Source organism: Lampris incognitus, chromosome 2 (genome assembly GCF_029633865.1).
Source record: "Lampris incognitus isolate fLamInc1 chromosome 2, fLamInc1.hap2, whole genome shotgun sequence".
NCBI lineage: Eukaryota > Metazoa > Chordata > Actinopteri > Lampriformes > Lampridae > Lampris > Lampris incognitus.
The window spans coordinates 125693720-125705733 of record NC_079212.1 but is presented as its reverse complement, the minus strand read 5'-3'; the positions used below and the strand labels follow the sequence as shown (position 1 = coordinate 125705733).

At 44.0% G+C, this 12014-nt stretch overlaps 1 protein-coding gene across 1 annotated transcript in view; it reads left to right on the top strand.

The window, feature by feature from the left end:
- The window catches only part of LOC130106623 (R3H domain-containing protein 2), a 142545-nt gene extending 130800 nt beyond the window's left edge, over window positions 1–11745 (top strand). Inside the window, exons 23-27 of the mRNA XM_056272804.1 lie at window positions 4406–4575; window positions 5089–5233; window positions 8890–8981; window positions 11031–11115; window positions 11360–11745. Coding sequence (XP_056128779.1) covers window positions 4406–4575; window positions 5089–5233; window positions 8890–8981; window positions 11031–11115; window positions 11360–11745 — 878 coding nt within the window. The remainder of the gene's footprint in view (window positions 1–4405; window positions 4576–5088; window positions 5234–8889; window positions 8982–11030; window positions 11116–11359) is intronic.
- The last annotated feature ends 269 nt before the right edge of the window (window positions 11746–12014 follow it).

The following is a 12014-nucleotide window of genomic DNA, read 5'->3' as shown; positions in this document are numbered from 1 at the left end:
TGTGCGTGTCGGCCGGCCCTGTGATGGTCTGGCGGCCTGTCCAGGGTGTCTCCCTGCCTACCATCCAATGACTGCTGGGATGGGCTCCAGCATCCCTGCGACCCTGAGTAAGGATAAGCAGTTTGGATAATGAATATAATGGCAGAAGACACGTCTCCCAAAGTATTGGCTGCCTGATGGGTGCGGCCATGAAATAAAATAAACTGCAAATCAAAAAAAATATAAACAAAATTACGTTTCCTTTTCCAAACTGTGGGCACTCCCAACTGTGATCTACCGTAGGTAATACACTGACTGTGGATAAGCACCTCATACAGCCTCACTTCAGAAAAACCCGAATTATCACTTTAAAATCAGACGAGCATGGAATTATGGCTTAATGGTTGACACTGCAGCCTCACAACATGAAGGAGTTGTCTCCCCCTTGTTCATGTGGATTTCCTACTGCAGTCCAAATATATGCACATTAGGTGATGTGGAGACCCTCTATCAGTATTGTGTGTGATTTATTTGTGTGGGCCCTGTCATGCATAGTGACCTGTCCAAGGGGTCACCCTGCCCTCTGTCAATACTTGCTGGGAATAAGGTCCAGCACCCATTGCAACCCTAATTTGGATTACTGGGTATAGAAAACTATACCCAGTAATTCCCAGGGCGCTGCACGGCGGCCACCCACTGCTCCTAGCTACACAGCTAGGATGGGTTAAACGCAGAGAGTGAATTTCATTGTATGTATATGTACAAATGATAAAGTGTATTCTATTCTAAAAAAAAGGGGACCGAAGCATGTGCTCCAATTATTGGGGCATCACACTGCTCAGCCTCCCTGAAAAAGTCTACTCAAGGGTGTTGGATAGGAGGCTCCGACTGATTGTCGAACCTCGGATCCAGGAGGATCAATGCGGATATTGTCCTGGCCATGGAACAGTGGACCAACTCTTCACCCTTGCAGAAGTGCTGAGGGAGGCATGGGAGTTTGACCAGCCAGTCTGCATGTGTTTTGTGGACTTGGAGAAGGCTTACGACCGTGTACTCTGGGGGCACTCTGTGGGGGGTACTGCGGGAGTATGGGGTAACGGGACAGTTACAAGCCATCCAGTCCTTGTATAACCAAAGTGAGAGCTGTGTCCGCATTCTTGGCACAAAGTCAAACATGTTTTCAGTGGATGTTGGACTACGCCAAGGTTGTCCCCTGTCTCCAATTCTGTTTGTGATATTCATGGACAGGATCTCAAGGCGCAGTCAAAGTGGGGAGTGTGTCCATTTTGGGAACCTCAGAATTGCGTCTCTACTCTTCGCAGATGATGTGGTTTTGTTGGCTTCATCAGAACGCGACCTCCAGCGCCCACTGGGGCGGTTTGCAGCTGAGTGTGAAATGCCCGGGATGAGAGTCAGCACCTCCAAGTCTGAGGTCATGGTTCTCTACCAGAAAATGGTGGATTGCTCCCTCCGGGTTGGGGATGCGTTGTTGCCTCAAGTGAAGGAGTTCAAGTATCTCGGGGTCTTGTTCACATGTGAGGGTAGGATGGAGCAGAAGATTTACAGGCGGATTGGTGCGGCATCAGCAGTAATGCGGACATTGTACCGGACCGTTTTGGTGAGGAGGGAGATGAGCTGGAAGGCAAAGCTCTCAGTCAGTCTTCGTTCCAACCCTCACCTATGGTCATGAGCTTTGGGTAGTGACCAAAAGGGTGAGATTGCGGATACAAGCAGCTGACAGCAACGCGGGTAATAATAATAATAATAAATCAATCTTATATAGCACTTTTCTAACACTCAAAGTCACTTTACATAAACGGGGTAAAACAAGACAACAGATAAACATAACACAAACATACAGGGGTGGATGGGGGGGGGGGCTCTACGAGAGGAAGAAGCGGCAGCCACACACGACGCCAGCAGTACTCTCCGACTTAAACAGATATAAAAGGTAGATGCCCCCCTTGTGTCTTGGATTGGTCAGCAACACTTGGGCTGTGCATGGGACAGTCCTGTCTCCCTTCCTTTTCACCCTCTACACCATGGACTTCAACTACCACACAGAGTCCTCCCATCTTCAGAAGTTCTCTGATGACTCTGCTATAGTCGGATGCATCAGTAAGGGCAAGGAGGCTGAGTACAGGGCTGTGGTGGGAAACTTTGTCACATGGTGTGAGCAGAACAATCTGCAGCTCAATGTGACTAAGACAAAGGAGTCAGTTGTTGATCTGAGGAGGGACATGACACCAGTGACCCCTGTTTCCATCCAGGGGGTCAGTGTGGAATACTACAAGTACCTGGGGGTGTATGTAGACAATAAACTGGACTGGGCTGAGAACACTGATGCCCTGTACAAGAAGGGACAGAGACATCTCTACTTTTTGAGGAGGCTGAAGTCCTTCAAAATCTGCCAGACAATGCTCAGGATGTGGTATGATTCTGTGTTGGCCAGTGCTCTCCTGTTTGCTGTTGTGTGTTGGGGCAGCAGATTGAGGGCAGCAGATGCAAACAGGCTCAATAAACCGATCCGCAAGGCCAGTGACGTGGGGCTGGAGCTGGATTCTCTGGCAGCGGACACTGTTGAAGTTATGTGTCATCATGAACAATGTCTCCCACCCACTTCATGACGTGCTGGTCGGGCACAGGAGTGCTTTTAGTAATAGACTCATTCTGCTGAAATGCACCACAGAGCACCACAGGAGGTCATTCCTGCCTGAGGCCATCAAACTTTGCAACTCCTCCCTCAGACTGAGACTGTCAGACACTCTGAATTAATGGTCATGGACTGGCCCTTCGACTTGTTTTACCCTGTTGGGTTTTGTTTGTGCTGTTTAATTTGTGCTGTGGTAGTGCAGTATAGATAGGGTGTTACGTGTACCATTCTTGTTTATATATATTTTTCTTATTTCTATTTTTATTTTGTCTTTTATTTCTATTTGTTTCTGTTTTTCTTGTTTCTATTTGTTTCTATTTTCTTGTTATCTTGTATCTTGTTAGTTTTTAGTTTTTTCTTACTGGAGCATGATTGTCTGTAATAGAACCCAATTTCCCCTCGGGGATGAATAAAGTATTCTGATTCTGATTCTGATACTGAAATGAGTTTCCTCTGTAGGGTGTCTGGGCTCAGCCTTAAAGATAGGGTGAGGAGCTCAGACATCCGGAGGGAGCTCGGAATAGAGCCGCTGCTCCTTCACATCGAAAGGAGCCAGTTGAGGTGGTTCGGGCATCTGATAAGGATGCCTCCTGGGCACCTTCCTTTGGAGGTTTTCCGGGCACGTCCAACTGGGAGAAGACCCCAGGGTAGACCCAGAATTCGCTGGAGGGGCTACAAGTCCAATCTGGCCTGGGAATGCCTTGGGATCCCCCAGGAGTAGCTGGAGGGTGTTGCTGGGGAGAGGGATGTCTGGAGTGCCCTATTTAGCTTGCTGCCACCGCGATCCGACCCCGGAGAAGTGGCTGATGATGAGATGAGATGAGAAAACTAATAAATGCATAGATTTGGGCAATACTTGCACATGCCTAATTAGAGCCACTTACAAAGAATGACACAACAGTTTCAACCTCTTCGCATTTGTTTAAAGCTTAGCTAATTTTTCTAACAGTGGCCTCTGAATAGAAATAAGAGAATCTGAACAGATGCACATGTTCCAGAACAAATTAACTCTGAATTATTAAATTTGAACATGCTTTGCACTAGTGATAATTATGTCCATATATAGCAGAATATCTGCTTACATAATTAAAAATACTATATTTAAGAATCCAACTGAGGTTCATCACATTGAACTGTTTGCTTATTTAAGGTATAACATCAAACCAAAACTAGTTTTTAAATAATAGTCCCTCTATATAGTTAAAACTTTTGGTGACAATTTTAAGTCAGATGCTCGTTATGATTAATTTAGACAACAAAATTGTTTAACACAATATGACACTATCCAAATTTCATCCCAATACAATATAACTAAAAGATGACAAACTGATAATTTTGAGTTGCCGAGACCTACTTTGTGCCATCTCAGACATCTACTATAGCTTGGTCTCAAAAAGGAAAAAAAAATGGAGTGGGCTCCCCACAGAAAATCAGGTGAAAGGTTTCTAGTGAAAAGGTTAGGCAGCATTGCCTTGTTTTACCTCAAAACTGTGTTCTAAGAAATGGGAATGTTTACAAAAAAACTTGATAACCTAAACTTGGCAAAGTCCTCATACAGCCACTTCTCCTAAAGTCAATGTTGAATTCTGGACAGCCAACAAAATAATGTGCTGGCCACCCTAACCTTTCAGCACCTGCTTGGTTTGTTATGATCTGCAACATTTATTTAAAGCAACATTTATATAAGCCCAACAACAAACTTCACTGCTTTCATGGAACATTTAAAAAACACGTGTTGATCTGTTTTTTGGGGGTTTTTTTATGTTTCCTCAGGAGTGCCGCCCCCTGGACCTGGTGTGATGGTTATGCAGCTCAGTGTCCCTAACGGACCACAGCCTTCCCAGAATCCTCCTCTGGTCCAGTGGAACCCCTGCAAGTACTACAGCATAGAACAAAGGCCCAGTAAACCAGGGGATCTCTACAAGCCTGAAAACGCTTCACAGGTACAAACACGCACACATATTCTCACTCACACACACACACACACACACACAGACTTCAATACCTGGACCTAAAGTTTTGTCTTCAACCCACCACCTTTTAAAAACTGGACACCTATTTGAAAAGACAACTTAATTATCACTAACAATAGCATCATGTCCTAGCTCCATTTGCAGAAAACGCATACTGCGTCATAATACAACTTTGTTTATATAACCCATTTCTTACATAAGAAAACAATGCACTTTACAAAGGAACAGATTAAAAAAAAAACATCGAACATACATAGAATGAGAAAGGTGCATAGAATCTACATGTATAGATTAAAAGCTATATAAAAAATGTAAAAAGATGACCATGAACATGGTTATGGTAAGGCCCAAATGCATGTTTATTTCTCTCTCTCTCTCTCTCACACACACACACAGTATGATCATACAAGCATCTCTCTGAAGTCTTTTTTTTTTTTTTACTTTCCCTCTTATTAATCACCCCTTCTTTCTCTATGTGTCCAGGTTTCCACCCAGTTGAGTAGTCCCCTGGCCTCTCCCACCCAGTCCCCCACCCCTTCACCCTCAGGCAGTGTCAGCAGTGTCTGTCCAGGTCTCGGACCCCTGCCCCTCATCTCCCAGTTCCCCCGACCCGGAGGACCCGCGCAAGGTATGCTGGGACAGAAGTGCACACATGTACAGACACACAACATGCTTTATCATGGAAAGTTGTGTTACATGTAGCAGCATAGATAAGATATCATACATATTCAAATGGGTAACAAATTAAAGGAAAAACCTGAACGCTTGACCCATACAGTGAAAGGCTCCGGGGGCTCTGTTATGCTGTGGGGGGGCATTTTCCTGGGATGTTTTGGGTCCGATTGTTCAGTTAGAGGGAAGGGTCACTGCAAATCAATGCAAAGTTATTCTGGGTGATCACCTTTATCCTATGATGGAACATTTCTATCCTGATGGAAGAGGTATCTTCCATGATTACAATGCCCCCATCCACAGGGCACAAGGGGTCACTGTAGTATGCCATATAGTATAAAAATGTTGAAAATCAAATGCTATAGCCTTCACAGTCACCAGATCTCAACCCAATTGAACACCTGTGGGGAGATTTTGGACCCATGTGTCAGACAGCGCTCCACCACATTATCAAAACACCAAATGAAGGAAAATTTTTCAGAAGAATGGTGTTCATCCCTCCAGCAGACTTCAGAGACTTGTAGAATCTACAACGAGGAGTATTGAAGCTGTTCTGGAGGCTTTTAGTGGCCCAATACCTTACTAAGGCGCTTCATGGTGGTTTTTCCTTTGATTTGTCCCCTTTCTGTATATTGTAATACTACAGATGTTGCCATGGGGTTAGTATTGGTTAGAGGCATCCATACTGCCTCTCACAAGCAGTGGCCAAAGGATTTGCATGGTTTATCACCCTTGTTTGATGTAAATTTTTATCTTTATCAGCCAAATTTCCCCTGAGAAATATAGAAAGGCAACAGGAAAGCCATTCCATAACATTTCTCTGTTTCAGAATTTCAAGTATTTGGAATACATGCCTCCCTTTTTATTTAGAGTTGCTAACTAATATTTCCCCTGCTTTTTTGCTCCTGATAAGCTCACAGTATACCCACATATTCAACAGTTCACACACACATAGAGCCCATAATACCTTACTTAGTTACATATTAGATGTTTTTATAATCGTATAATCTTAGGTATGTAGATACTTTTTCAAAGATAATTTTATATTTTGTTAATTTGTTTTTTATACTTTGAAATGTTATGATAATGTCCCCTTGTCTTTGTGTGAAATATCACACCAAGACAAATTCCTACTATTTACAAACTTACTTGGTTATCAGTGACTAACTTGAACAAGTTATATGTACAACTCACTTCCCAGTACCTGCACTGAATCCAACCATTAAATCTACATGTATGCACATACCCACTGCCACTCCAGGTGTGGCAGCTGTGAGCAATTTTAATCTTTGTCCCAACTCTCAGATCTTTCACCTACTTCCACAGTGACCCTTTAAAAAAAAAGAAAGTTGGTGATGTTGCTGTTATCACCAAAACGGGGCCTTGATAACCTCTTTTCTACAGCCTCACATGATGGGCATGTTACCATGCAAACCCCCTGCGACTTCTGACCCACACTCGTACTCAGACACGCATACACAAATACACAGAGAGACACAGCAGGCATGAGTGCACATGCATGTACAAACACAGCAGCTTACACTGATGAGCCAAAACATAATGACCACCTGCCTAATATGCTGTTGGTCCTCCCTGTGCCGCCAAAGCAGCAGTGTCTGTGGAATCTGGCACCAAAACATAAGCAGCAGATCCTTCAAGTCCTGTAAGCTGCAGTCGGACTTGTCAGTTCAGCACATCCCACAGATGCTCAATCAGATTGAGATCTGGAGAATTTGGAGGCCGGAGCAACAACTTGAACACTTCATCATGTTCCTCAAACCATTCCTGAACAATATGTGCAGTGTGGCAGGGTGCATTATCCTGATGAAAGAGGCCACTGCCATCAAGAAATACCATTGCCATGAAGGGGTGTACCTGGTCTGCAACGATGTTTAGGTAGGTGGCATGTGTGAAATTGACGTCCACATGAATGGCCAGAGCCAGAGTTTCCCAGCAGAACCTTGCCCAGAGCACCACACTCCCTCCACCGGCTTGTCGTCTACCCACAATGCATCCTGATGCCATCACTAACGGTGCACATGTACACAGCCATCCATGTGATCTAAAAGAAAACGGGACTCATCAGACCAGGTGACCTTCTTCCACTGCTCCAAGGTTCAGTTCTGACGACGCTCATGTGCCCATTGTAGGCACTTTCGATGGTGGACAGGGGTCATCATAGGCACTGTGACTGGTGCGATGCACTGTGTGTTGTGACACATTCCTTCCGGAACCATCATTAACATTTTCTGTGACTTGTACCATAGTAGACCTTCTGTTGGTTCGGTCCAGACGGGATAGCCTTTGTTGCCCTCGTGCATCGATGAGCCTTGGGCACCCCAACACCCTGTTGCCGATTTGTGGTTTGTCCTTCCGCAGACCACTGCTGACCTGGAGCATCCCACAAGCCTTGCTGTTTCAGAGATGCTCTGACCCAGTCATCTGGCCATGACATTTTGGCCCATATCCAAGTTGCTCAGGTCTTTACTCCTGGCCATATCTCCTGCATCCAACACCTACGAGAACTGATTGTTCACTTACCATCTAATCTACCCAGACCTTGACATGTCACCTTGTTTATAGATGATCAGCGTTATTTGGTTCACCTGTGAGTGGTCATAATGTTTTGACTCATCGTTTCACAATCCTGAGTCATACCACACGCACAGTCTTCACAAGCCAAAAGCACTCAGATAATCAAACAGAAGCCTTAGATAAATCCTTCATCCCAAATAAGAACATTTTTGTTTGCTATGCAAGTATAAATTGCCTTGCACATAACTCTCTATTTCTGATGGCTAAATGAAAATGATATTCAGGGGAAGTGGACCTATATACATGCATTTTTTTAATTTATTTTTTAATTTTGATGTCAGGGGCCCAGTCAGCTGAAGTGCTTCTTCAGTCCAATGTCCTGTTAAGTCTGCTGCTATTCCAGAAAGTTCAATCATTTCATCTGGGCACAAAGTTTAGTGGGAGAAACGTTTCGTCACTCATCTAAGTGACTTCATCAGTCTCTGACGTCAGTCTCCGTCTCTGACGAAGTCTAACGAAGATCCCACTAACCTTTTTGTCCAGATGGACTGATTCAACTTTCTGGGATTTCCTTATCTAGATTGTTGAGCATGCATCAAGTAGGGGTGTAAAACTCTAGTTTCATCACGATATGATATTATATCAGTTCTTTGGACAATGATACTATATTTGCACATATCACAAAGTCTGCCACGATATGATTTCGGTTCAGTTCAGGGACCTGCGAGCGATATGAGACAATATCATATTCCCATTTAACACAATCATTTACATGTGTGTGCTCAGTGGTTTAGAGATATTGAGCTTTAAAATGTTCACATCCTAGGCATATCTTAAAGATGATCACATGGATTGATGTTTTCACTTCGCATTGACAATATTGAATTGTTGATCATTGAATCAATACATCGATCTAGATCGATTGATCATTATCAGGACATTTTGACTCATCTTCTGCTGTTATTCTGTTTTAGTTTGGTTAGAGGTGGCTGTTCTAAAACATAGCTGCATAACTGAAAGAAAGGTCATAATTTTTCACTGTTTTTACATAAATCTATCAACATAATTGTTGTTAAGGTGATGGACGCTATTCGCTGCTTGGCCAGCCTCTGCAGTACAGCCTGTGTCCTCCCCTCATGCATGGCCAGACCTCCTACAGCTCCCATCAGGTCAGTATCTAAAGGAATTTAATCAGAAACAATACCTTATTCAGCCCCAATATGATGCCTTATTTATCTCCATATTGGCATTCCTTACCTCCCACCTGGGGGGTGGGGGCAGTGGACAGGGTCATCTTCAGGACAGGGCTGCCTGGAGCCAGTAGGGAAACAGTGGCTTGCTCATAGACTCTCAATAGGGGAACCTTGGGTTTCTTTTTTTTTACCCTTTTTCTTCCAATTGTACTTGGCCAATTACCCTACTCTTGCTAGCCTTCCGGTCGCTGCTGCACCCCCTCTGCTGATCTGAGGAGGGCTGCAGACTACCACATGCTTTCTCCGATACATTTGGAGCCACCAGCCGCTTCTTTCCACCTGACAGTGAGAGTTTCGCTAGGGGAACGTAGCATGTGGGAGGATAACGCTATCCTCCCTCAGTTCCCCCTCCCCCCTGAACAGGTGCCCCGACCAACCAGAGGAGGCACTAGTGCAGTGACCATGACACATACCCACATCCGGCTTCCCACCTGCAGACACGGCCAATTGTGTCTGCAGGGACGCCCGACCAAGCTGGAGGTAACACGGGGATTCGAATCGGCAATCCCCTTATTGGTAGGCAACAGGATAGACCTCCACGCCACTTGGACGCCCGGAACCTTGGGTTTCTACCTTTGGACTCAAACCTGCAGGGGGTCTTTAACTTAGGCTTTAGGGTAAAAGAGCTGTGTGTAATTTCTACCTGAGTGCTGATTTCTATTTCTCAGCAGTGTGAATGACAAATTCAACATGAAAAAGGTAAACAAAATAGAAAGGGAGAAGATATCCAGTACCTTTGTAGGTATCTTGATCTTTTCAAAAGCCTTCAGTAGATCAGATTGGTGTCGTCACTGTACAGGGTTCGCCTTACAGTTTATAGAGAACTATGAGTGTGATCCAAGTCTTTTGGAGGCAAACAACAACAACAACAAAAACAACTCAGCTGGCTTTGATTGTAGGTATCATGGGAGTAGGGGGCAGTAAATATTGTAACTGGTTTCTATCAGTACCACTCAGAAAATGTTGCTGATATGCACTTGTCATTTCATGCTATGAAAAGCTGATACTGCACCTAGCCCCTTTAATCAAAGGCCTGTCACTGCTAAACCACCTGGCTACAACCTTCTGTGTGAAGATGTTATGAGACAGAGGCCGGAAAATGTGTTTTTAATCCTCCAATAATTTGCTTGTATTTTCTCACTTGCAACATGTGCTTATTGTACATTTTATCAGAAAATCCTCTGTAGAGAATGGAATGAACCATAGAATCATCTTTGTGCCCAACCAGTTGGCTCCCACCTATTAGTGTAAAGGTCCTCCTCACCTCTGTATTGCACAAGCTATTTAAAACTGCCTGCCAAATCTTGAGCTTTCCCAATTCTGTACCAATCATTTAAGCTACAATAAAAGTATTAGCCTAAGGTTTTGCTTTGTTAATTTGTGTAAATGTGTTTGCGACTGATATGGCTTTTTTTCTTTTTTCTTTTTTTCTTTTTTTTTCTTTTTTTTTAACAATATTGCATCCAGCTTTCAATCTTCAAAAAAAAAGACATATGGTTAATGTGCTTATGTCTAAAAATGAATTACCATGACACATTTGTCTTAAATCTTCTGCAAAAAAAAAAAATCTCAGACTTCTTCAGTAATGCTGTCACTCCTGGTCAGCCTGATCTTCATTCACACCAGAGAAAAGTTGACAGAGGTGTAAGCTTTTTTTTTTTTTTTAATACAATCCAAACAGATACCTTGTACTTGTATGGCTGCGATTCTCTTTTTCTGTCGCTGCTATCTCACTGCTGTTGTTTTCTGTACAGTATGATTTTAATTCCAGTCTGTCTCCTCATGATTGTGTATACCCCCCTCTACTGTCCATCTGCATTTCTACAGTTCAAACGTTCATCATAATGGCACCTTCCACACACACCATACTCTCTCCTTTATGTGGTCATCTTTACAAGTACCATACAAAATATGCTTTATGAATATTGATTGATATATTGTTTGACTCTATTGTTTTTATTCAAGGGCCAAGGAATGATGAAGCATGGAGCAAGAGGGAAAAAACAAACCCTCAAATCTGCATCCACAGATCTCGGCACTACTGACGTCGGTAAGACACTAGTTGAAAATTGCAAGTGATATTAATATCCCACACCAGTGTTGCCATGTGACCTAATGTTTCTATAGAATACTGCACCATATTACATCTGAAGACTTTTAATGCCAATAACTGACATCACCCTACCCCTAAGCCACTGAGAGCTTCCTGGATAAAAACGTAGCATAAGCTTGAGTATGCTTTATTTAGCAGACTTTGCTCACATCTCATCCCTCTCCCTGTCCCCTTGATTTAGTAGTGAGTCGGATACTGGAGGTAACGGACTTACCAGAGGGGATCTCCCGCCCTGAGGCAGAGAAACTCTTCAACCAGCTGGCGCTGTGCGGTGCCAAGATCCAGTGGCTGAAAGACCCCCAGGGAAGCAGAGGAGGGGCAGGAGTCTGCGGACCCTGCCCCTGCCCCAGTGCAGGGTCCGCTGGGACCAGCTTGGGGTTGGGGGGCATGAATGGTGATGGCCATGACCCAGCCCACCTTTACACAGTGGTGGCTGTGTTTCCCAGCACCATGGCTGCACAGAGTGCTTCCTTCAAACTTAACAACAGCGGGGTCAGCCTCTTCAAACTGAGGGCCACTAAAAAGAACTATGATCTGCGTGTGCTGGAGAGGGCCAGTTCCCAGTGAAAGGAACGCAGAGGGTAGGAAAGAGGGAAAGGAAGAGAGACTCAAGGTGAGGGTCTGTAGTAAAAAGGAAGGAGGACTGAGGGGGGCAACTACTCCCAGTGTCCGAAATAGGAAAACGGGACGATGATGACGATGATGTGTCAAATGTATAAAAAAGGGAAGATTATTTGAATCAAGGTTGCTGGTGTTTGTTTGCAAAGATGACTCTTTTTTTTCATTTGTTTGTTTTCATTCATTGTTTTTGTTTTATATTTATATACCTGAAGAGC